Source organism: Neoarius graeffei, chromosome 8, assembly GCF_027579695.1.
Source record: "Neoarius graeffei isolate fNeoGra1 chromosome 8, fNeoGra1.pri, whole genome shotgun sequence".
NCBI lineage: Eukaryota > Metazoa > Chordata > Actinopteri > Siluriformes > Ariidae > Neoarius > Neoarius graeffei.
In genome coordinates, this window is record NC_083576.1 from 67,099,390 (window position 1) to 67,126,757 (window position 27,368).

The 27,368-nt window shown below is 41.3% G+C and overlaps 1 protein-coding gene across 7 annotated transcripts in view; it reads left to right on the forward strand.

Moving 5' to 3' along the window:
* The first annotated feature begins 924 nt into the window (after nucleotides 1–924).
* The window catches only part of fam13b (family with sequence similarity 13 member B), a 79,033-nt gene continuing 52,589 nt past the window's right edge, over nucleotides 925–27,368 (forward strand). For 6 of the 7 annotated variants that reach the window (XM_060928049.1, XM_060928052.1, XM_060928054.1 and 3 more), the window contains exons 1-6: nucleotides 925–1,160; nucleotides 10,821–10,983; nucleotides 11,411–11,591; nucleotides 14,100–14,312; nucleotides 16,375–16,552; nucleotides 16,717–16,858. In XM_060928049.1, coding sequence (XP_060784032.1) covers nucleotides 11,441–11,591; nucleotides 14,100–14,312; nucleotides 16,375–16,552; nucleotides 16,717–16,858 — 684 coding nt within the window. In that variant the 5' untranslated portion in view covers nucleotides 925–1,160; nucleotides 10,821–10,983; nucleotides 11,411–11,440. The remainder of the gene's footprint in view (nucleotides 1,161–10,820; nucleotides 10,984–11,410; nucleotides 11,592–14,099; nucleotides 14,313–16,374; nucleotides 16,553–16,716; nucleotides 16,859–27,368) is intronic. The other variant, XM_060928051.1, reaches the window with a different exon arrangement.

Below are 27,368 nucleotides of genomic sequence, written 5' to 3' on the forward strand. Positions count from 1 at the left end.
CATGAAGAGAGCGTCCAAACTCCATACAGAAAAGCCCTCATCAGCCACTGGGCTTGAACCCAGGACCTTCTTGCTGTGAGGCAACAGTGCTAACCACCATGCCGCCCTCAAATTCATCTCATCTCATCTCATTATCTCTAGCAGCTTTATCCTTCTACAGGGTCGCAGGCAAGCTGGAGCCTATCCCAGCTGACTACGGGCGAAAGGCGGGGTACACCCTGGACAAGTTGACAGGTCATCACAGGGCTGACAAATAGACACAGACAACCATTCACACTCACATTCACACCTACGGTCAATTTAGAGTCACCAGTTAACCTAACCTGCATGTCTTTGGACTGTGGGGGAAACCGGAGCACCCGGAGGAAACCCACGCGGACACGGGGAGAACATGCAAACTCCACACAGAAAGGCCCTCGCCGGCCACGGGGCTCGAACCCGGACCTTCTTGCTGTGAGGCGACAGCGCTAACCACTACACCACCGTGCCGCCCGCCGCCCTCAAATTTCAATACAAAATACATTTTGGGCACCACTGATGATCACATATTTATTATAAAGATGAGTATGCAAGTTGTTCAGGGTGGATTGTTTTTGCCTTTTAGGTGTGAAAAGTCCAGCTTAAATTTCACTCATGTCCAGCTGAAATGGAAAGTAATGTATTTGTTAGTTAAACTTGAAACGTCATACTCGTCCTCTTGCCTCACTAAACCTGAAACGTTTCCATTGCCCTGATTTATAATTATTCTTAGGCTGCCTGTGTAAGAGTCAGACTTTCTGAAAACCGAAAAATAGTCGAAACCGAAATTTCTAGAAACAACGCCGAGTCTGTGAAGTTATCAGTGAAGGGGATGCTGGAAGATATCGAGCTGAGTGCGCATGCGCAGAGTGAGAGGCGGGGCTAGGATTTGGCATGTCTCTGTCCGTTGTGGGTGTGTTGTGTTGGTTTTGGGCAGTACTGTAAACCTATTCGCGACGGTTCTGAAGCGATTTTTTAAACTCCATTTTAATCGAATAAGGAATGAGCTCGAAGAGCTGAGTATGCCATTTGCGTGTCTTAGCTAGTTCTGTTTTCCTCTGAGTTATATAAAGGAGAGCTGCGGGACGACAAATTGCAAAAAAAGCAATTTGTTGCTCTCGATTGTCGTCGGGTTTGACCTGGTAAGTGCTCAGCTTTCTCGATGCCGTTAGAGTGGCTTAGCTTCGAGCTATCTATCGCTAGCTGCTTGCTAGCTTCCGACCTCAATGACCAATTCATGTAGAATACAGCAGCTCGCCTGGGTTGTTTTTGCTTGCATTCTTATACTTTAGTACACTAATAATTTTCCCTTAAACGTATAGTCTTAAACTATTGTCGTCTTGTTGTTATTATTACAGTAATAGAATATATAAATGTTTGTTTTCTTTGTTTCTCCTGTCTGCACCACATTCCAGCGCTCATCACAGGCAGCTAGTCACACAGCTCCTTCAGGAAAACGAAAAAATATCGTTATACTCTGTTAATTATTTATTTTACATCCAAATTATTGTCCGTTTATCTTGCCAGCTAGGTGGGACGTGTATCTGAATTATTAATTAATGCGAACAGGAATTCTGGTTCGTTAAAAATAGCGTTAGCTCTGAATGAGTTTACCTCAGTTTGACATTTTACCTCAGTTAGCTAGCTAGCTAAAGATGTTAAACTGTGCTAGAAATGCTTTCTTTATGTGAAACGTTTTAGTGTATCTGCTTATAAGCGGGTTGTGTTACTTGCTAACTCATCCTGACCTGTCACATTCAGAGAGCTGGCTAAGTTACTAACAAACATGAGCTATTATTATTCATGATTGTAATTTTGTTATGGTTGGATGTCAGGGCTGCTTCCGTTTTATTCGGCTAATATGATCTCGATATTAAAGGATTATCGGTTTGATTTGCTTGTGTGTGAGAGAGAGAGATGTTTTGTTTTCAGCTAAACGCTTTTCTTCATAATTTTCATTAAGCTTGGTTTCATTTTAGTCAAGGTGTGTGTGTGTCCTACTGAGGACCAAATGTCCTTGTGAATTTGGATGGTTCCCACAAGGAAATTGCTGGGGGGGTTTTAAACAAAAAAAATAAATAAAGGAGCTAAAAAGCTTCCTTTTCATTACTGAGGTTAGGTGCAGGCACAGTGTTGATTAACTGCAATAATAATTGTCAATGGAAGGTCCTTACAAGGCTAGTGAGACAAGTGTGTGTGTGTGTTTCTCTCTCACACTGTATCCACTCGAGACTTTCGGCTACATATTTAATACTCCTCATCCTGACCCTTAAACCAGTTTCTCAAACCTTCTTTTGTCCTGTAAACTGTAACTTAAACTCGTCAGACCCATCCAACCCATTTGTTTACACATGAAGCTCTCTAACGTTACTCAGTGTCGAGAATTTTTTAAAATTCCTGTCTGAACTTTCCACCTTGAGAACGCACACTAATGCTGGGACCAGATTACACGATATGTTTCTTTCATGATGGTCACTATGTCGGATTATGTGATCACAGTGCCATAAAATCTGGGAGACTGGCAACACTACAAGTTTGACCTAACCACTCGAGACTTTTGGTTACATATTTAATATTCCTCATCCTGACCCTTAAACCAGTCTCTCGAACCTTCTTTTGTCCTGTAAACTGTAATTTAGTGCATATCACGGGTAAATTCAGGGCCAAGATCAATGTAGTTCTCCTATTTTATATTAAACTTTGGTCTGTATTATATGGAAGAATGATAGTTCCACTAAGAAATACATATATATTTTTAAATTTCTGAGAAAAAAACTCAGAATTTTCGAGATTAAAGTCAGAAATTTCGAGAAACAATCTCAACTTTTGAGAAAAAAAGTCGAAATTTGCGCGGAAAAAAGTTAAAAATTTTGAGAAAAAAATCGAAAATTTCAAGAAAAAAAGTCACAATTTTCGTTAAAAGTTTTAAATAAATTCAAAATTTTCGTGAAAAAAGTCACAAATTTAGGCTACCAGGAAGTACCAGGTCATTCAGAGCTGACGGAGACTTAGTCTGCTACTACTGTGTTTAGTGCTGCTGAAATGGACGACTTAATCAAATGTTATTTCGGGATTGGGTTTAATAACAAAGAGATCCTTGCAGTCTTGGCACAGAATCACAATATTGTGATTTCTATCCGGACTTTGAAGAGGCGGTGTCGTGAACTTATGTAGTGATTCTGTGTTAGTCTCTAGCAAACAGAAAGCCGCTGCCTAGAAGTATTTGAATCTACGTGAATCACATCACCAACCGACTTCCTGTACCCCGGTTGTCACAACTCTGAATTCCATGGCTCTGGTCTCAGCCATTCATGTCTACCGGCCGTGAGTGAGTGTCACTTCCGTATGGAAGCCTGCCTTCTACAGATTTCTGACTTTTTTTTCTCGAAAATTTCGACTTTTTTCTCGAAAATTTTGACTTTAATCTCAAATTCTGAGTTTTTTTTTCTCAGAAGTTTCCAAATAAAATATAAAACCCTGGCCCTATCGCTCTGCCGTAGTATTAACATTCTGCATTCTCTGCAATTTTTTTACCTTGTGCAATACCAGAAAAATTCAGTTGAAATCAAGGCATTTGAGGCGAATTGGTCCGCCTCTGAAAAAAACTTGGCATTTGAATTTCCTGGCAAACATTTGATTTTTGTGACGTCACGTGCGGGACGCCTCCTTCTGAATCCTACGTCAGCACTGCTTTGTTTATGAGAAAACGACCTGGTGGTTTTCTGCAAATTTTTTCAACGTTATCACGTAATTATTAAAATGGTTAACAGATGTGTCATAGGAGGGTGTAGCAACACCAATCTTGATGGGATTAGTACTCATCGTTTTCCAAAAGACCGGACAATGAGAGAGAAATGGGAGCACTTGGTCTACACAGGCTGTGCACTGAAACCGTGCAAAGCTCGCGCAGCCTGCTGGCGCTTCCGCAGATAACGTCAAGAATCTGGCTCCAGACTCCCTTGGGATTTTTCCAGACGTGTTTTGTTATTTTATTTTTTTCTGTTGTAGACAGATGGCCTTGTGCAAAATTACCCTTCTGGATGAGTGTGTAAAGGGACATACCTTCATATAAAAAAAAAAAACACGAAATTGGTCCAGAATATGCACTTTAAACTCGTCAGACCCATCCAACCCATTTGTTTACACATGAAGCTCTCTAACGTTACTCAGTGTCAAATTTTTTAAATTCCTGTCTGAACTTTCCACCTTGAGAACGCACACTAATGCTGGGACCAGATTACGCAATATATTTCTTTCATGATGGTCACTATGTCGGATTATGTGATCACAGTGCCATAAAATCTGAGAGACTGGCAACACTACAAGTTTGACCTAACCAATCATCGTTTGTATCCACACGTGATGACAGGAAGGATGCTTGAGAAATTGTCAGTCATGACTTGGGTATCAAGAAACACGTCATAGGATTTGTCAAACTAGGCAAGAAAATCCCAAAATTCTGACATACTAGACCTTTCGGCAGGGTGTCATGGGGCGTTCCAGTGCAGATGCTGCATTGCTGCTGCATTCGTCGTTCCCGATGCTGGAAATTTGCCGGCCATGACGAAATCTTGTCAAAATCAGCCCGATTTTGCGTAGTGTGATCGCTGCGTTAGTCTAATTGGTCTATTTATAAGACATGTTTTATGAATTGAGTTTCCCAGTCAATTCCTGTGACTAGGCAACAAGACAAGAACTTTAAGAATCGTAGAATTGAAAAGAATCATAAATATAATTACTTTGATAATGGCACGTTGTGATTTCCAACAGCAAAATGGTGAACCCCTCCTTTATCTCTGTTACTACAGACCCCTGTTTGCAAACCACACTTGCGAAACCATTTCCTGCATGTTGCCAGAGGTATAAAAGGTCATATGCGATTCAGCCAATAAGGACAGAGATCGAATGCTTGTCCCCTGCTTAAATCTGAATCTTAAATCACCATCTGCCTTTTCCAAATGACTGAGAGACAATGAAACAGAAAAACTCCCAGCATGACATTGTGTACTTTATGGATTCCAATCTAGGTGATGATTACGGCAAAAAAAAAAATCATGACGTTAGATAACCAAATGCCAAGATAATTGCAATGGCACAGTAAAAAAAAAAGCTGAAGAAAAACGATCTTGATGCTTGTTTTTATTTAACGTTTTCAAAATGAATTATTATATCAGCTGAGAGTTACTGTGAGTGTCCGTGAAGTGGGTCAGTGTTAAATTGTCCCAGTTGAAATGATGTATTGTTTTAACAAAGCCATTTGCTAAATGGCCTGTTGAATTTGCCTCATACTGATCTAATCAACTGAATTCTTATCAGTTGTCCAGACTACATGTTGCTTCACACCCTTTGCAAACACGCATGGCTCAGTGATATCATGATACAAGATTTTGTCTATATGGATGTTGCGACATATATACACACACAAAATAACTGCGTACATTTGTGACTGCTTTTTGATAATTCTGCAAATGAAATGCCAGTGTAGGGCACTTTTCACCTTTTATTTGGCAGTGACGTCGAACAGAATGGTCACAAATGAGAATGAGAAAAAGACAACACCTCTTGAAATGGGAGCAATATGAATACAAAATGTAAATATTGAAAAGTTTCAGGAATCTCCAAGACAGAAGAGGTTTGTTGTGTTTAATTCTGAAGCAGGGAATGATTTGCAACATGCCTTACAAATGATCATTTTCCTATTTTGTTTAATCCAAGCCACTTTCAAATGATCAAACTACTTCCCTTTTTAGGCACAGGTTCATCTTTTAGCTGGCCTGGTGTCTGTACTGTGTTGGAGTGATGTGGGGAGTTTCGCTCTGTGTCACGCTCCTCCATGCTTGATGTTGTTTTTATTATAGCACGCTGCTAGTCTCTCCTAACTCAGACCTTAGTGACGTAAATCGACTACTGAAAAGTGGCTTCTACGCATTAGCGATATAGATGATGTTGAATATATGAGTTGACATTTTTCTGTCGTCCTGTGATCTATGTATCGCCATATCGCGCAGCCCTCGATCACAGTATGTGGTTTTTTTTTTAAATATATAAAGATATCACACACATCAGCAGTGACCACACTGATCAATTCTGTTCCTTGTGACAAGTACCTGATTAAAACACTGTCTTTGTGCCGAATGTTTCGTTTCTTTTTCCAAATTTTAATTTTCCAAATATTACATATCATTAACCTTATTTCTGTAATGCAGCACAGCTATTTAGGAGGTGATGCCGTGTTAGCCGAAATACCATAATACATATTGTGCATCATGGAAAATGCCTTCATGTATCCTATTGTAACGTGATATTTTTGGCCTTATCACCCACCCCATTCACATATCTCTTGACAGTGGGTAGAGTAAGTGACATGTGGCAGTTAATCATGTGTTGTTGATAATATTTCCACGTTTGATTGATTTCATCTCCTTCAAGGTCTTTTGACACATTAGTCAAGGGCATGTGATAGTTAAACACCATTGCGACATTTTGTGCCTTTTTTTTTGTGCACACAGAGATCATCATTTGTTTTCTAACTCTCTGTGGCCAAACAAAACCAAGATCCCCTAATGAGGCAAGGACAGAATGTCTGAAAGACGAGACAGACCCATGCATTTGCATCAGCGTGAAACCAACTCGTTTCCCAAAACAGAAAAACGGATGCTAGAATAACTTCTTGCGGCCTCTGGTTGCTGTCCTGCGTGATGCTGCACAAAGGTGTCCTGCCCTTTAAAACATGCTGAATGTGTGTCATACAGATTACAGCTAAAGCCAGCTGTCCTCGAGGAGATTTCTCTCTCTTACTTGGCTCAGATGAAGGTCTCTATGCCAAGCGACAGCTTCTTTTCAGACTCCTCCTGCAGTGAGCTATGGAAACAGTTGGAGTACCATATGGGTGGGTGTGTGTGCACTAGATAAGCATTAGCAGTTATATGGGATAATGCTATTCAAATTGTGACTGAATTCCTGGTCAGTTAGTGCCAACACAATAAAACATGTTTTTATTGCCATAGGGTGTTAAACATCACATGAAACTTGGTTGAGGGATTTTTTTTTTCTTTTCTTTTTTTGAGTAACGAAACTGAAATATGAGCATACTTCCTGTTGTGTGTGGGGGAGAGTGCGGTTTATTATCTCAAGGAGTAACATAGAGGCACAGGCAGGAAAACAGATCAGAATAAAGCAGCACAAAAACCAAAGTCATTACTTTGAGATCATCTTCTTTTGGCTGCTCCCAGTTAGGGTTCGCCACAGTGGATCCTTTCAATCCGCATGTTAGATTTGGCACGGTTTTATGCCGGATGCCCTTCCTGACGCAACCTTCTCCATTTATCCGGGCTTGGGACCGGCACCAAGGGTATGCTTATGCACCCCCAGTGGCTGGATTAAAATCATTACTTTGAGATAACAGATACAAATATCTAACTCCAGCCTGAAAATCATTTTTGACCCGAAAAGGTGATAGAGATTTAGTTTCTTGATGATACAGAATATGAAGTTAATCAAATAATTGTATGAGATTATATTTACTTAATACTACTAGTACTACTACCGCAAGTTGGCCTAGTGGTTAGCGTGTCTGCCTCTCAATAGGGAGATCGTGAGTTCTACTCGTGGTCAGGTCATACCAAAGACCATCATAAACATAGTACCTACTGCCGTCTGGTAAGGTACACTGCAATACAGATGTGAGTTGGGGGGGGTCAAACGCTTGTGGTTACTAGAGGACCCCCACTGTAACCCTGGTTATGTAATAGGCGAGAGGCTGAGGGCTACAGAAATGGAGATCGGCTGCACCCGTGGCGTGGGAAGGACTGTAGACTACTGCTATTGATAATGATAAACAACTAGAAAAGCACTCGGAGAGCGCAGACCTCCGCCAAGAATCCTTTAAAAAATTCCGGGATCCAGAAGGTGATCTGGATCACGGCCAAAATTTAATGGATTGTTACTTGTGCCCAGTCTCACACCTGGAAAAAATTTCAGAGCAATCCGTTCATAACTTCTTCCGTAATGTTGCTAACAGACAAACCATTCATTCTCTCATTATCTCTAGCCGCTTTATCCTTCTACAGGGTCGCAAGCAAGCTGGAGCCTATCCCAGCTGACTACGGGCGAAAGGCGGGGTACACCCTGGACAAGTCGCCAGGTCATCACAGGGCTGACACATAGACACAGACAACCATTCACACTCACACCTACAGTCAATTTAGAGTCACCAGTTAACCTAACCTGCATGTCTTTGGACTGTGGGGGAAACCGGAGCACCCGGAGGAAACCCACGCGGACACGGGGAGAACATGCAAACTCCACACAGAAAGGCCCTCGCCAGCCCCGGGGCTCGAACCCAGGACCTTCTTGCTGTGAGGCGACAGCGCTAACCACTACACCACCGTGCCGCCCACAGACAAACAAACCAATGCTACCGAAAACATAACCTCCTTGGCAGAGGTAATAATATTTCAGAGATGTCCACAAGCACAGGTGACCGGCGGTTTTCTCTGCGTACACAGACGGTCTGTGTCGGCTACTTGATCCCAGAAAAAAAAAAGCTTGCCTTTCAGTGTTCAAGTGACTTATATTGTCTCCGTCACCCATAATTTGCTGCAAATCCAATTATTTCACCATGAAATTGTCTTCAATACTGGTCATGACTGGAAGCGACGCCATGTTTTGTCTAAACTTTTGACTGGTACTGTAATTTCCAGGAAACGTGTTCAATTTCCATTTGGTATCAGTTTGCAAATGTAAAGTCCCTTTGGCATCTGTTACCATGGGGGGAAAAACAGTTTTATTTATTGATTTATTTATTTATTGTTTTTTTTCATGGTAAACAAATTGCAGAACTTAAATCAAACCCCCACATGTTTACTTAAAGCTAGGCTATACATTTTGAGGTCAAATATTTATTGGAGGTCTAATATATATATATATATATATATATATATATATATATATATATATATAAATAAATGTATTTTATATATATATATAAAAATGTATTTTTTTTTTTTTTTTTGTAGTTGGGGAATTTTGATTGTGGTCATGTTTCCTAAGAAGTTGCGCCACGGTACCCTTCAAAAAAATGAAATTGTAAAATTCTCCAGAGAACATGCGTAGTTTGCTGCTAACCTGTTCTCTCTGCTCTGTGGTTCCTTCTGAACGTTGTAGACGCTTTGTCGGCTTCTCTTGCCTGCATGCTCATCGTTAGCACTTAATTCTGTGTTGCCTCTTTGCAAAGTGTTTGGGAGGTTAGTGCATCAGAGTGGAAATTTCCATTTGCCACAAAGAAAGCTCTCTTTTCATCCTGTAGATGCACTGAGATTCGTGTAATCACAACAGATTCGTTGTTTTGCTGTAGCCATAGTGCTTGGGTTTGGTGGGCGAAACATGACGCAGGATTGTACGGGAATGATATTTTTGAAATCTCTGTGGAACTCTTGTTTATAAAATGCAAGCACATTCATAAGTTCTTATGTGTTTGTTGGAGATTATTTTCTGGTCAAAATCTAGTTGAACCTGAGCAGAGCTGGAGAAAGTAGAAGCATGTGTATGTTTAGTCTCAACTCAATTCCACGCACTCGGAGCTGCGCTCTCTATGACCTGCTCCCGTGTCATTAACATCAGCTGTCTCCTAAATGGATCTATCATTACTAATTAATTATATGCCTGCATGTGAGATCTAGCCTCTATAACTGGCATGCGCACAAGTTAGTGGATTTAGATGATTCAGGCTTGTCTTTGATGTAATACGAATACTTGAATGGGAAGAACCTGTCTGTTATTGTGTTGTAGAGCAATGGAAAAATTAAATGACGAGGATCGTATGGTACGCAAGACGAGTGGGAGTGGGGGGGCGTGCAACGCACCTGAGTCCGCTGGCAATCTGTCTGCCTCATGAACTTCTCCAACAATGGCAGACTTTGTGAGCTAAAAGGTCATTGCTTTCAATGTGTGGGATTAATAGCAAAGTGCCTCTCTATTTCACAAAAGCCAAGATGGTTGCACTCGAGTCACTCCACATCTTTCCATATCTTTTAGAAGCAGTTTGTCCCCATTTTATGCAGGTGATACTAGGCAGCTAAAAGATTTATAATTTTATAAAATCATTCACAAAGTTTGCAGTGGTGTGTCATTACACAGTTGGAAGGCATCTGAAACGGGCTGCTTCGCCCATCTCAAGAGCTTTGTGTGAATGGTGATTGAGGTAATTTAGTAACTAATAAACTGATATGTTTAAAAAGTGACCGAGAGGATTATTAAAGAAGTTAAGCTTAAGTTCGTAGACCTGTTTGTGAAGTTGTTTGTAGCTTACTTATTTCCATTTGGTCATTGGGTTTTGATGCAGAGCTGCATATATACAGTGCCCTTGTGAATCATAAAGATGAGCAAAAATGAATTTATGAAATAAACATTACACAAAAAAAGTTCAAACAATGGAACAAAATATTTATCAGAGCTACTGTTTTTAAATAACAGTAATGTTCTCCGTTTCCTGGTGCATATATTAGCAAAAATTTCAGGTGTCTTTCTTAAACCATTTTTCCCCATAAAATAAAACATTTAAATGCATTGATTGGCGCTTTGGACTGAATGTTTTGGATTAAAATTCTTTTTAAGCATTTCTGTTTAGATGGAATGTTTTTTTAGTCTTAACACAGGTTATGACTGGTACTCAATGTTTTAATCACTTTAAATATGGCCGAGAGAGATCATTAGTTTTCTTCATTATGCCTGTTTGCTGTCCTCTCTCTCTCTCTCTCTCTCTCTCTCTCTCTCTCTCTCTCTCTCTCTCTCTCTCTCTTCAGTTTAACTACTGACGTCCTGAACAGGATTTGCGGTCCGTCAATGAGGAACTACAGGCTCATCTTTTGCCATAACCTGAAGCAGCCATAGGTGGTCTTTAAATTTACTGCTAGTGAGTAGAGCAGGGGATTCAGTAAACATCTGGATTTTTAAAGTAAAAACCCGGTGAGTAATATTCTGTTTTTCATTTCCATGTTAAAGAATCTGTTTATTATTGCTACTGCTTTTTTTTTCTTTTTTTTAAATGAATATACCTTGAAATGGTACACAAACCAAAAAGAAAACTAGACTGTTTAAGTATTCTGGTCAGTGCTTTATATTATATTTCATGTTATGTACTGTATATGGATTGATAAGGATATGATGTAATGAGTAGCCTTGGGTCTGTGCACTATGTTTGCAGTTTGTCAGCTCATTTTACACAACTTTTGTCACCTCGCTTGTTTTAACCACGCTCCTCATCCCAAAATCTGAGCGAGATAAGAACGGCTCCTGGGTTGGGAACGGCCCCTTTCTGCTTCATCCTGCTTTGTTCTTGCCGTTGTTGTATTTGTAACGTGTACGTAACTGTGTTTTTGTGTCGGCCATGCAGAGCAAGTGAAGTGGTGCGGCTGTGGAAGCGATGAGGAAGAGCCTCTCTCGTACCCTGAGCGAGTCTCTCAGCACAGCCAGGGTGTTCGGTATCCCTCTGGAGGAGGTGCAGCAGAGCGGCCAACCAGGCCACGAGGTCCCCCTGTTGGTCAGGACCATTGTGGAGTACATTGAGGAGCATGGTGAGCAGAGTCTAGCAGCTTGGTTTAAATGCCATAAAATGTATCATTGACATGGTGGTTCTACAAGAAGGCTACAGACCAAACCCAGGTTCAGTAAGTTTGCAAATAGGAAACATCCCCAGCCCTATATGCCCCGTCCCTTCCACTGGTAAACTGCATGATCTTCATTTGCAAATTGGAGCGTGACGGAACGTGATTAGGAAATAATAATATACCGGAGTTATTGCAGTTACTGTAGTAGTTCCACATCATGTTTAAGGATTTCATATGATAGATTGCATGATATTTGTAGAATTTTTGCAGAGATTTGTGTATAGGACTATTTGCTTCCTTTCTATTAATGTCCTTAAATTGAGAAGAAGTGCCGTTTAGCTCCCTTCTGTTCTCCATGTAACGGATGGGTATGTCATCAGTTTTTGAGGTGTAATAGTACAGCACAAGGCATCCATCAACGAAAGGTAGAGTCCCTGTTATTGCTGCTTGCTCACTGCGCTTGCTGTTAAGATGAGGTGTTAGGGTAGCTTGGGGCAACAACATTCAGCAGCTGTCAGGGATCCGTTATTGGTACATTTTTGAGGATGCAGTTATTTACTCATTGCAAATACCTCTCACTGTCAGTTTTTTTTTTTTTTTAATATTTGGTGTCTTTTTGCTGCAGACGTGGTCTTAAATAACATTTTAAAGTAACATTTTAAAAAGTATTTTTAAGCGATACATTTTAACCCGCACTAAGATTCACTGACATGAATGTCGACATGTAGACATCCTGGCTTTCCTGGCAGAATTGTACTATAGTTCAGATTATTAAGACCTTTAAACACCAGAAATGACACAAAATTGCATTGTGAAATTTTCACTCTAAGTATGCGCACCAAATCCGATGCTATATAATTTTTTTTTTTTTAATAAATGTTTCATGCGTCTTTTGCATCTCAACTGTTGATAATGTCCTGAGTGAATTATGGAGTCCTCTAGTAGTGGTGATGTCAATTATAGACATGTTCTCAAGAAAGAGAGAGCTTTGAGAACAGCCATTGTTGGAGCAGAGACAACAGGGCGAGAGACAGGATGTTCGGCAACATGAAAGTAAGCAACACTTGTGATGACGCGTGTTCATGGGTGAAATGTAGCCGCTCAGCTCCCAAACGTGACGCCAGAGTGTATCAGAGGCTCTCCACTATGTTCAAAACTGTTTTCCTGGCTGTCACCTGCATTACCATGTAACGTGTGTTCTGTACAGAGTGATTGGCTCTTAATTGCAGCGTGAAACTCGGAAAAATGACCTTATTGCAAAAAAAAAAAGTTTTTCCACTGTAATATTTACGTTCTGTGTGAAAGTGCTCATGACAAAAAGAACAGTTCAAAAAATCCTATTGCGGCGAAGAAACTCCCCTGGTATGTAAAGGCCTTGAGGTTTTTTTTTTTTTTAATTGACTTGCTTCTTTTTAAAAGTCCTAGACTGTGGCTTAGGTTGTTACCTGTGCAGTTATTTCCATTTAGCAGTCCACCCCTGTAATTTCATCCCAGTGGCATCTCACTTCAGTTCATTAGAACATGGTGTTGGAGGAAGCGTAATTAAATATAACAGGCAACAATGGCTCAGTTATTTTTCTCTGAGGAAGTTAGCGAGACCACCCGTCAAGTGGTTATCGTCTGGCGGCATCTAGGATTTAAAGAAGCAGCCTCTGCCCAGGCAAACTGCTTTCTGTATGCTGATTATAGTTCTAGTGATGTATTAATCAGTACAACCCAGACCTCCAGGGACGCAGCAGTGAAAGCAGCTTTTGTTGGTTTTCCAACAACATTTCTGGAGATAGAATTGTAAATTTGTTCAGCACTTGCATCCAAAACGTAGTAGGCTTCTACGACGGCCAAGTGTGCACGCCAAAGGCTAATTCTGAAAATGGAGGCGGGTTTGATTTTAGTTCGAGGACAACAAGCAGAACAAGTTTTGTTTTTAACATGTATTAAAGCTGCTAGGTATTTAGTGCCACAGTTAGGTGTGTTGTAAGGTGTTAGTCTTGGACCACAAGTTATTTTAGGGTCTCGGTGGGATATGAACCGGGGCATGTGAACACTGTCTATGCTTGGCCACAAACTTTCTGTGACCTTTACCAACTAAGAGCAGCTCATTAAGTTATGAAGTTTACTCCTAGATGGTTACGAGTGGTATGACAATCCTGTCTTTTGAGAAGCAATTAAAAAAAAAAAATCATGGCTGAGTTAATTAATATCTAATTACGCTGATAAACAACTTAGATTTAATGTAGAGAATAGCATTCAGTTCATGAGAATTTTTCCCCTGTCAGGCTTATAATAAAACAGACTGTGTGTAGATTGTAATCCAATGCCATTGTCTAAATTCCAGCATAGAATTTCACATGATGTGCCATGTGACCAGGTGTGACTCTTGTTTTAGATTCTATCTTTAAAAATTCCAAGCATTGCAGCATAGCATGAAGTGCTAAACAGGCCTCAGTCTTGGAAAATGTGTGTGTGTGTTCACAGGGGGACTGGGCCTTGAAGGTCTGTTCCTGGTGAACGGAAACGCCGAGCGTGTCGAATGGCTGCGGCAGCGCTATGACAGTGGTGAGGAGGTGAATTTGGAGAAGGAGGCAGATCTGGCCTCAGCCGTCAGCCTGCTGCGCCTCTTCCTGCAGGAGCTCCCAGAGCCCATCATCCCTGCAGAACTGCAAACGCACATACTGCACCTTTATCAAGGTGAATGCGTGTTCTCGTGCATTTTTCTCATTTAACTTTTTTCTCCAGTATTGACTTCTAACCCGACCATTACTCCTGTTCTTGGATTATTAAGTGATAATCGTATATTACATGAACTCCGACATCATTATTATTATTATTATTATATCTGCTGGCATGATGTCATTCCCCTTTAAAGTGCCATTCCACCATTGGATGTATTCTTTGGCATAAAATACAATATGTTTTATGACAACATGACTAGACAGAGAAATCTTTTAGCTTCAAAATGATATATCAAACATAATTTTTTGACAACGACAAGTATATTAATTTTGCGACCAAAGTCACCTACCCTTTTAATTTCCGCGCGTGATGTCATCGGCAGGTTCCCCTTCTTGTGTACCACGTGTCGGTCTATTTTTAGACCAGGAAACCCCCAAAGTGAGAGTCATTTCTCCTCGTATATGGGGGCCAAAAAAATTGCGAAAAATTTTGAGTTAATCTTTCAGTTAGCTAGATTTATTGGTATTAGCTAGATTTATTGGTATTATTTTTATCACGTTCTATCCGCCATTGCTGATAATATGTGCCACGTCACACGTCACGTGGTACACAAGAAGGGGAACCTGCCGATGACATCACGCGTGGAAATTAAAAGGGTAGGTATCTTTGGTCGCAAAATTAATATACTTGTCGTTGTCAAAAAATTATGTTTGATATATCATTTTGAGGGCGGCACGGTGGTGTAATGGTTAGCGCTGTCGCCTCACAGCAAGAAGGTCCTGGGTTCGAGCCCCGGGGCCGGCGAGGGCCTTTCTGTGTGGAGTTTGCATGTTCTCCCCGTGTCCGCGTGGGTTTCCTCCGGGTGCTCCGGTTTCCCCCACAGTCCAAAGACATGCAGGTTAGGTTAACTGGTGACTCTAAATTGACCGTAGGTGTGAGTGTGAATGGTTGTCTGTGTCTATGTGTCAGCCCTGTGATGACCTGGCGACTTGTCCAGGGTGTACCCCGCCTTTCGCCCGTAGTCAGCTGGGATAGGCTCCAGCTTGCCTGCGACCCTGTAGAAGGATAAAGCGGCTAGAGATAATGAGATGAGATGAGATATCATTTTGAAGCTAAAAGATTTCTCTATCTAGTGATACCATTTATATATGTTGTCAAAATATATTGTATTTTATGCCAAAGAATACATCCAATGGTGGAATGGCACTTTAAGTTGCTGCCTTGTTTCTGATAAACACTTCACTTTTGGAGTGGAAATGCACAATACGCGATGCCTGTTGATGTGGCTGGTGTGCTGGAATGTTCAGTGAACTAATGTTGCGTATTCCACTTCTGTTCACTTGGGTCTGTCCATGGATGATTCAGAACAGATTAGTTTTATTACAACCATCTGAAACTCATTTGACAGTCGAGGCAAATTAATCCGGGAGTGAGCGGATGATGGTGCGACTATCGAGGACAGGGAATATGACGGAGAAAGTGGGTGGAAAATTACTTTCAAAGACGTCAGGGTTTATGAATGAAATGTTTTGGCTTTCTTTCCTCAGTGAAGCAAGTGCTTTAAGAAAGGAGTTGTTGTCTTTGATTTCAATTTAAACAATATGGTGATATGGTTCCTTACACGGAAAAGAAAGGGGCCGTATGAAGGTCTTGTGTTTTTGACTGAAGAATACGGTTCCTTTGTATGGCTGACTGACTTCACTTTTTGACTACAGCTACAAAAACGATCAGAAAGGAAGGGAAAAAAAACGACAAATATTTTGTCAGATGTAAAACATGGCTGGCACCGCCACCCATACTTCAAGCATTACACCTTCTAGATGTTCACGTGGTCGTCTTTCCATATATGAAAAGCCAGCTTTGATAAACTCCAGTCTTTGAATCATTCTATCTGTGCATCTGTGTGCGTGCTAGTGTATCTATCTGCACGCCAATCTTTCATGCAGCAGTAACACCCTTTCCTTCATATGCTCACGTCTGCAGTCTTGTTTATCTTGTACACACTGGACATCTGGGATCTCTTTGAATTTGCATTCTTCATCCTCAGTCACCTGACCTGTGTTTTCACCCGTTTTAGAATATAACGGCGAGGACGAGTTGTCGAGAAACATGAAATACATCTTGCAGCAGCTTCCCCAGGTCAACTATAGCTTGCTGCGCTTTCTGTGCCGCTTCCTCTCAAATGTGGCTTCTCTTCAGGAGGAGAGCTGGAGCATCAGCGCCCTTGCTGCTGTCTTTGGACCCGACATCTTTCAGTAAGATACTACATGGTTATGATGGTGTGGTGATGACTGATTTTTTTTGTATCATAAATGCTTACGTTCAGGATTTATGGAAATTCTTCTATTGTCTTGCTATTTTGACTTGATCTATTTTTTGTGTTCACTGAGTTCTGAACACTTTTTTCTGTGCTCTGCAGCTTAGATACAGACGTGGAGGAGCTGAGGGAGCAGGAGTCCGTGAGTCGCATCCTGGCTGAACTGCTCGAGAACTGGGAAGACTTCTTTGATACTGAGGATGAGCTTTCCACTTCTAATGACTACAGCTCCATTAATGAACAGGTACACATACATGGTCACCGTCATCGTGCCAACAAATTAATTTATATTCACGGTCTATCTGCAAATTATACGAAAAGAAGCCAAGCATGGTCATTTATGACAGACTCATGCTAATTACACCCTTATCTACAGCAATATAACTTTTCTCTTATCTTTATTCACACCAAGATTGTACATGTAATGTGTATTGTAATGATAGTCTGTAGTTGAACTCATGGAATTGCCCTTATAATATTTTGTTACTGTTTGTGAAAGAGAAATCAGAGATGCGCAGTTCAGCAAGCTGATTCGTGGCAGCTATAGGTATAAAAAGTCCATTTATACATACACACACTTATCCTGCAATATCAGGTAATGTATTTTATTTTTCTATAAATAGAGGAACTGTATTGCTGTCGGAACTATAATCTTGTTTTAGACACTGCAAATATACAAAAATATAATTGGGAATAATCCAAAAACAGTCCTTATTCAAACCCCTAATGCATATGAAACTGTGTAATAATCCCAGAGAAACTTGTTTTTCCTGCACTAATTTAATTGCTGTGCGAACACAAGCTCTATCACCGAGAACATATCAGGGATGAGAATTTTCCGCCGATCGGCGGATTTCCGACTTTTTCAGACCAAAATGATCGTTTTTGAGCGTGCGCGCGCAACATTAAGGTCTGCCTCACGCATCTTAGAATGTGCACGCGTGAGGGAGACTGTGTGCAGTGTTGCCAGATACTGCTAACGTTTTCCATCCCAAAATGTGTTCCAAACCCGCCAAAATGCACTTAAAACCGCCCAGTGTGGCAACACTGCCTGTGTGCTTGTTCATGTAGCGCATGCCAGACAAAGAGCATCCTGATTGGGTTACTCAGCAAAATAAGCCAATCAGCTTTCGGTGTGGGCGGGCTTTTATCTCTTTTCTCGAGGACCGGAGTTTTCAGCTGAGTCAGTGCAGCCTACAGGATCGGCATGGCAGAGAGAGCACGCGTTCGCCCCAAAAAACCAAAGTACAGAACCCACTTCAGCTCAGATTACACAAAAGAATCTCCCTGTCTAATAATAATCTCCCTGTCTAATAATGATAATCTCCCTGTCTAATAATGATCTCCCTGTCTAATAATAATCTCCCTGTCTAATAATAAAGAAAATAAATAAATAAATAAATAAATAAATAGCCAAAAATCATTAGCCCCTGGAACCCCTGGGCCCCGCCCCCCTGGGCCATGGGCCCCGCCCTGGTTTTTTTCAGACTTTTTAAATATTTTTCATTCTCATCCCTGACATATGTAAAAGTGGCATTACAGACTTGGACTTCCTCCAGAGACAATAATCTCATCCAGACAGGGCTTAAGAGTATATTTGATTGCTTGATTATGCTGATTTCACTGCAGATTTACAAGAGCACCACTGTGGCCGAAAAGCAGTTACGGTTGGTGTTTGTTTAAATGGTTTCAAAGTTTATATTGAGGCTCATGGTTCAATGGCCCAGTGTTACCATGCCTCTAAACATAAGTTTGGCTTCTTTTTGCTTCCTTCGGAAAGGAAACGAAATATTTGTTTATTAAATACCTAAATCCTGCAGTCCGCACATTCTTTCTTTCACATGTAGAATGATGCTTGTGAAAGTCTGACGTTTACCTTATTGGACACTGAAATTGAAACATGCAAACCTGTCTTTTCATAAAGAACCCTAATTTGAGTGAATTGGCTACACCATGCAAACAGCTTGTGACACTCTGGGAGCCTCCTCCTTCTTTCATTTGTTCCCGTGAGGGGTTGCCACAGCAGATAATGTCCCTCTTGTAAATCTTTTTGTGTTGTACCAACCATCCTCGTGTCCTCTTTCACCATATCCATAATCTCATCTTTTGGTCTTCCTTTTTTCCTTCTACCTGGCAGCTCTATCGCCTCTTCTTTTTCCCCATATAGTCTGGATCTCTCTTCTATACATGTCCAAACCATCTCAATCTCGCCCCTCTCACTTTGTCTCCATGTGCTGTCCCCTCTAATATTCTTGTTTCTAATCCTGTCACTCCCAATGAAAATCTCAGCATCTTCAACTCCACGACCTTCAGTTCAGGCTCCTGTCTTTTTGTCAGTGCTACTGTCTCCAAACCATACAACATCGATGGTTTTACTATTGTCTTGAACACTCTGGGAGCCTGATCGAGACAAATAGGAACTTCCGTCGATCGTCTCGCTGCTCTGCACATGAGAAGCCAAAAGCTTGAATGAGTTTATGAGCTGGGATTTCTCCTCATGCACAGAGCACGGCTTGCACAGGCCTTCTGAACACCATTCTGGGATGGATTAGCTTAACATTGTTTCTTGCTGACATTTATTATAAAGAGAAGACATGCGTAGACACGGGCGGCACGGTGGTGTAGTGGTTAGCGCTGTCGCCTCACAGCAAGAAGGTCCAGGTTCGAGCCCCGTGGCCGGGGAGGGCCTTTCTGTGTGGAGTTTGCATGTTCTCCCCGTGGGTTTCCTCCGGGTGCTCCGGTTTCCCCCACAGTCCAAAGACATGCAGGTTAGGTTAACTGGTGACTCTAAATTGACCGTAGGTGTGAGTGTGAATGGTTGTCTGTGTATATGTGTCAGCCCTGTGATGACCTGGCGACTTGTCCAGGGTGTACCCCGCCTTTCGCCCGTAGTCAGCTGGGATAGGCTCCAGCTTGCCTGCGACCCTGTAGAACAGGATAAAGCGGCTAGAGATAATGAGATGAGATGTGTAGACACAGCATGGGTTGAGCATTCAGGCTTGATGCCAGAGCTGCATCAGTTTTTAAATGAAAATTTAAAATGGATATGAATCACCGGGCTGTTGTTGTTCCTGTTTCGGGAGATCCAGCTCCATTTGTAGGATTTAGTTTTGCCCCTTCCTGTTGCCTCGTTACCACATTTTATGAAAACTTGTTTTTCAAAGGTGTTTATAAGCCTCATGTTTCAAGTCCATGGTATTATTGCTTGCATGAATTAATGGCCTTAGCCTGAAACGCTAGAAACTACAGCCGATTGACGTCCTGCATCTGTTTTCTGGAGGAGGGGCAGAATATGGGGGGGGACAGTCTCACCAGTTCAGCCCCAGTTGTCTTTTGGGACAACAAAAACAGTTGTGTTGAACTGTCACTATTTTAGGGCTCTAGTGTTGATGGTGGTTCAGGGTGGATCCGAGTTTAGTTTGTTGTGTAAATAAAACCGAGTAGGTGATTGGTTGTATTGCTGCTTTGGATATTGCCTAGCATGTATTTGATGGTTCAAAAGCATTTACTTGATTAAAACATTCAGCTCATCACTCTGTTGGAAAAAAAAGACTTTCAAGTTCTGAAGGCTCTTCTTATAATGATGGAGGGATCACTCTGTTGTGCCTCGTCCTCTTTGAGGCACTAATCTCACGTCTGGACGGATACTTGGACGGATGTATTGGGTGATTCTAAGGATAACCATCCCTGCTCTAGTATTCTGACACGATGTTTTTCTTGTCCAAGTTCTCTTTCAAGATGAAAGAATTGCCAAAGGCCAAGTTGTTTTGTTCCTCACATTCTTAATGCTTCCCACTCGTCTTGTGTGGGTAACTGAATTGTGCCAACACAGAGCTCATTTGTCAGTGCAGCTAAAACTTTCCACCTATGTGCACAGACAGCAGTGTGTACGCTTATCTGTTCCTTAGAGAGACGAGAGTACACACTTACCGTGTGTGTGTGTCTGTCTGCATGTGTACACTTTAATAGCCATTAATTAATCATTGTAACTGCTAATTAGGGAGCATCTGGGCTGCTCTCTGCACTTTTTAATGCATATGTTGAATAATCAGAATGCTTCGCATATTAACAACGCCTCTCGGGACAAAACAAAAGTGCGATCTGGGCATACTTGAGACGCTGGAATGAAACAACACCCGATTACAGAGATGGACACTAACTAAATTTAGATGATCATCTGTGATGTGGTGTAGTGCTGTGCTATATCGCATGTAAGCAAAATGGGGTCTCGAACCTAAATTTTATTTAGGGACATTATTTGATATGATAAGTAACCAATTGCCTTCTTTTTTTTTTTTAGCTAAATGATCTCAGTGATATCATTCAGTGCGTATTAGATCAAATGATCAAACTTCAGTGCCTCACCATCCTCTATAACCATTCTGATATCAAGCAGCGAGACAGGAAACTTAAAGAATGTTTACTGTATGAAGTCTGTAGCAACGAGACTGAAACAGTACCCGATTAGAGTCTCTTAATGATTAGCGAAGTGATTTGGCTGACAGCCGAATGAAGTGACTCAAGCGACTGTAATTAAATGTGTGTTAAACCTGTTTGTGTTGGTTGTGGCTTTGTTGTCAAGGTGTATTCTTATTACCGATGTTTTACAGCATGTTTGGTCTGAGTCTGGCTGTGAATCAATATCACAAACATTCAGTTGCCTGAAAAAATAGGTTTAAAGGTGTTGGATATCTTGTTTTATGTTCGCTTTTGATGGTTGCCACATGGTCAGGATTGAGTATTTTGGGAGGCTTGTGTTGTCAGCTATTATAGTACTTCTCTTTCTTTAATGAAATGATGTTGAACGCTTTGGTTCCACATTCTGGCAATGTGGAACCAAACTAGCACTGGATCATTTCCTGACACTTTTCTAAATATCACTGTAGAGTGTTTATCTTGGTTAAAGTGTAAATCTAGGTGACATTTGGTTTAGTGGGCGTTTAACTTTCATAATGATACAAAACAGACTCTGCTTTTCTATATACTGGATGAAGATTTGAAGGGAAAACCTTTCTATTTTCATCTCTGTTTGTAAATGGTAGGGGCGATGCTTAACACCTGAGTGGGCACCATGTCAAGACTGTCATGAAGTGAACGTGACGCATGAATGCCTTCATGCAGTGTCTCACTTCTTTCCTAGAAATACGCCCTCTGTGAGTTGGTTAAGTTGGTAGCAGTTACAAATGACAAACCCTGGTAGTTTTCCAGTGTTCAGAGAACACATTTGTAACCTGTTTTGTTTGTTGCACAAGCTGTTCCTTACAGGGTTTTAGCCTTCCTTAATTCTTAAAGGAACAGTCCACCGTACTTCCATAATGAAATATGCTCTTATCTGAATTGAGACGAGCTGCTCCGTACCTGTCCGAGCTTTGCGCGACCTCCCAGTCAGTCAGACGCGCTGTCACTCCTGTTAGCAATGTAGCTAGGCTCAGTATGGCCAATAGTATTTTTTGGGGCTGTAGTTAGATGCGACCAAACTCTTCCACGTTTTTCCTGTTTACATAGGTTTATATGACCAGTGATATGAAACAAGTTCAGGTACACAAATTGAAACGTAGCGATTTTTTTATGCTATGGAAAGTCCGCACTATAATGACAGGCGTACTAACACCTTCTGCGCGCTTCGGCAGCGCATTGATATCTGAGCTCCATATGAGCAGATAAGAGCGTACTTTCATTATGGAAGTACGGTGGACTGTTCCTTTAAGGGAAGGTGGGTAAAGTCAAGCCATGATTGTGGTTCAAAGGGAACGTACGTGACTTCAGGAAGATGCAGGCTGGTTCTGCGTTTTTTTTTTTTTTTTTTCCTTTTATAGGTAAGCATCACTGTTTTAAATGTGATGTGGGCAGCCACAGGAAGATAGTTGAAGTAAACCTGCAATAGAGTGATACAGGGTGAGTGGGATTATGAACGGAATGTGGGATTGGATGGCACACGGGAAGACCGGCCAATTCGCCAGGCGTGAAGAAGAAGAAGAACTTTATTCATCACATGCTTGTGCAATTCCTCTCTGCATTTAACCCATCATGAGCAATGAGCACACACACATATACCCAGAGCAGTGGGCAGCCATGCTAACAGCGTCCGGGGAGCTGGGAGTTAGGTGCCTTGCTCAAGGGCACCTCAGCCCAAGGCTGTCCCATGTTAACCTAACCTGCATGTCTTTGGACTGTGGGGGAAACCGGAGCACCTGGAGGAAACCCACGCAGACTCAGGGAGAACATGCAAACTCCACACAGAAAGGCCTTCACCGGCTGCTGGGCTCGAACCCAGAACCTTCTTGCTGTGAGGCGACAGTGCTAACCACTACACCACCCAATTGTAATTGGAAACTGAAGATGACAAAGATTGCAAAAAAGTGACCTTTATGGGGAGAAAAGGCCAGATCATCTTTTTGTTGTAAAACAGAAACGGGCATGACCAAAGCAGGTTAGCAACATGAGCAGAGAATGATGGCTGGTGGTCCAGAACTACATTAAGTTTTGGTCTGTTGTCAGATGGCATGGTTGGAGAGTTTGCTGGTTTTGCCTTGTCACTAGCAGTCGTCGTATTGCACACTGTTAACATTTAATAATGTAAATTAAATAGCTTTAACATCCTCCAGCCTTGCACCACATACATCTCTGCTCACCTCCATGTTCTCTAGAGACCCGACGGCCAGTACTAGAAATCAATGGGTAATTTTCTGCAACAACGGGCTTCAAAATTCCTATTAGAGAAAATTATGATGAAACAAAAACTGGCAACGTTAGTTGCACTGGCAGATTTAAAAAAAAAAAAGTGGACGAGTGGGGACTCCAAACAACATAACTCTGCAACTCACGTTTGTGTTTTCTTCGGTACGATGTTTGTTCTCCCTTATTTCTGAAGTGGGACATGATTTGCTGTTCAGAACCGCTAGCGTGCAGTACGGCAAGCAACCATAGTCCTTGTTTCATACTTACAGCCAGGTTCAGCTGTAGCAACAGAATAAAGGTTGGCCTCCGCATCTGTATGTTGGACCGCCTTGTTCGTCTAAGCTACACCAAGATAACCATTGAGGACTTCCCATCTGAGGAAGCCGCAGAACTTTTCATGCAACCTCACCTGAGGTGTGTGTGTGTGTGAAATCTCTAATCAGAGAAGTCCAGAAGTGCTGGTGACTGTCAGTTTTCTCCAGCTAAACAGCTGGTCTGTGCCAGCTTTTTTTTTTTAATTAAATATTGTCTCCGCTGCCCATGATTTGCTGCAAATGCAATTATTTTGATTCAGGTCATGACTGGAAGTGATGGCATATTTATTGATCGATTCTCACGCTCTGATTGGCTGAGTTGGACCACGTGACCATGCTATTGCGTATGTAGTTATGTTACAGAGCCAGGCAGCGTACTGCAGAGGGTAATGAAGAAATACAAGCACGCATAAATCTGGAGGGAAATTTCATACGTATTTTGCAAGTATTTTACAGGGAAATGGTTAGTAATTTATAAGCTGAGAGTGCTCCAGAAGGCATGTAAAGTTCCAAAATTTTGGGGGAGGGGCATGACATTAGCATTAGCCGCCTATTTCAATTTTTTTTTTTTAAAAAGCTGGCTACTTCAGATTTTCTGGAGAACCCTGTCTAATGTTTACACACGCACAATATATACATGTAAAGGTTAGCTTCTGTGCTTGGGACAGCCATTACCAATTTATCACCCCATGCTAATCAGGACTGAGCATTGCAAAATTAGACACAAAGGCTACATGTGTTAAAAATAAAGAATTTTCTTGAAATGATTTGAGTTGACTGATTACTTTTTCAGAAATTCACTACCTAAAACACCTTATTTTTAAGAACTTCTCCCAATTGCTTTTTTTTTTTAATGCCAAGATTGCACCAGAGGGCCCCAAATTTGCTTCAGTATTTCAAATTTTCCCGGGGTGCATGCCCCCAGACCCCCCTAGCAGTTCTTCATTTAGCCATCAGACACCCTTCTCTCAATTTCTAGGCAAGACCCTGCGGCTCACCACTGGTGTACAGTACCTGTCAAAAGTTTGGACACACCTCCTAGTTCAATGGTAGGGTGGGGTTCTATAAATTTTTTTTTTTTATTTTTTTTTTTTTTAATTTATTTATTTAAATTAAGACACAAAGTAATGATGGAAGGGGCAGCACGGTGGCGTCGTGGTTAGCGCTGTCGCCTCACAGCAAGAAGGTCCAGGTTCGAGCCCCGTGGCCGGCGAGGGCCCTTCTGTGTGGAGTTTGCATGTTCTCCGCGTGGGTTTCCTCCGGGTGCTCCGATTTCCCCCACAGTCCAAAGACATGCAGGTTAGGTTAACTGGTGACTCTAAATTGACCGTAGGTGTGAATGTGAGTGTGAATGGTTGTCTGTGTCTATGTGTCAGCCCTGTGATGACCTGGCGACTTGTCCAGGGTGTACCCTGCCTTTTGCCTGTAGTCAGCTGGGATAGGCTCCAGCTTGCCCGCGACCCTGTAGAACAGGATAAAGCGGCTAGAGATAATGAGATGAGATGAGTAATGATGGATGTCGTTTCTCTTTACTCAGTTGAGCAGTTCTTGACCATATGGATTGCTACAGTTGTGGAATAGGGCTATTTACTGTGTTGTTATTTACTGTTTTATCTCGCACACATTAAGAAGGCAAGTAATTGCACTTATTAATTTAATTGAGGCACACCTGTTAATTGAAAAGCATTCCAGGTGACTACCTCATGAAACTGGTTAAGATAATGCCAATAGTTTGGAAAACGTCAAGGTAAATGGTGGCTCCTTTGAAGTATCTAAAATATGAAATATTTTGTTTTTTACCTTTTTTTTGTTTCTTTTTTGTTTAACACACAATTCCAGATATGCTATTTTATAGTTTTGATGTCTTCAGTATTGTTCAACAATGTAGAAAATAGTCAGCATACAGAAAAACCTATGAATGAGTAGTGTGTCAAAACTTTTGACTGGTATTGTACATGACCTAAGGAATGCTCATCATTTGTTGTATAGAGGATTAAACCAGATGTGTTTATCTGGTTTAAAAAGCCTGCTCCTTTCTTACTATAATCTGTTACTTGCATAAAAGCGCCTAAAAAGAGCAGTGGCAGCCCTGGTAAACATGCATTTGCATTTATGGGCTGTACATTTGCATTTACGTAATAGCTGTCTGGACGTGTGTTGGAAAGTATAAATGGTCTAATTATTCCACTGAAGCACAAATTTGTTAAGCAAGTGTGACGCATGGGCAGACAAGAAAGCACCCATTTTTATTTTGGGCTGAATTGAGCAAGAGAATAGTGAGATGAGGAATCTCTAGGACAGCCAGCCTTCACATAGTGAATAAACACTGCAAGTGCTAAACACTATAACTATTACGTTAATGGGATAACCGCTCTAAGCCTATAGAGATGTGTGAAGACCCAGAGCCTGCAGTACAGCCATTACTCCCGCCTCATATGACTCATATCTGCATACATAATAAGTAGCAACCGCGCACACAACCAATTTTGAAGCTGCCGGTGTGGTTGCCATGGCAATGTGGCAGTAACACTGCAGCAGATGTAGAGGACGTTTGGGATTGAAAGCAGTGCTGCAGGCGCTCATGTAGGCCATGGGGCTTTAGGTTACATATACACCAGGCTTTTCACATTTAATAAAAACAGCAGTTATTATAGTAGTTTATTGTTTTACATGAGCTTGAAACATTCATTAGTAATACTGTGTTTGTAGATGTTACATAACTCTGCAGTATATCATGTCCTGTACTGATTCATCTTCAACTTAAGTTTGTGATGGAAGCTCGCTTTATTACAGAACAGCAAGCAACTAAAAAAAAAAAAGGCTATTTATACAGCACTTTATATATAGTACTCTAAAGCAGTAAACAGTTATAAAAATGAGGAAATTAAAAAAATGTATATAATTAACAAAGCCAATGAAAAATATACACACGCTGCCAAAGAGTATAATTATTTATTTGTTTAAAAACTAATCAATTTTTTTTTTAAATTTTGAACAAAATTGATCATGAAAAGATTTGTGTATTATATCGAGTCTGGTGTCCTACATTTAGCTTTCATATACAGTTGCAATCAGAACTAGACTGCATTTCCACAGAGAAAATGCAAAGTGTGCTTGCTGAGCCGTAGCAGAACAGCTAGCATGCCAACATACTGACATGCTAACAGCTAGCATACTGACATGCTAACAGCTAGCATACTGACATGCTAACAGCTAGCATACTGACATGCTAACAGCTAGCATACTGACATGCTAACAGCTAGCATACTGACATGCTAACAGCTAGCATACTGACATGCTAACAGCTAGCATACTGACATGCTAACAGCTAGCATACTGACACTCCATTCATTTGAATGGGGCCAAATATCAATGGAAGCCTATGGAGGGAAAAAAGGATGTGTGAAAACCAAGAAAAAGACAAGTGCAGATCTCAGATGAGGGGATGGATATGTGTGGGGACTTGCCCTGAGGCATCATAAGAAGTCTCTTGAAGTTTGGTCACTCAGTTAAAAAAAAAAATTTGACGGAGAGTGAAAGCTTTTTTCCCGAAACACCATTCATTTTCAATGGGGCCAAAAATGAATGGAAGTGGATGGATGAAAAAGTGGGGCATGAAAAGAAAGGAAAAAATGAGTGCGGGTCAGAACCGAATGCATATGTGTCTGAGGAGTTGGCCTGAGGTATCACATGAGGTTTGGTGCGTCTGTGATGAAGTATATCCGAGCAGGATGATTCGATTCGTGAGCCCCATTCATTCTC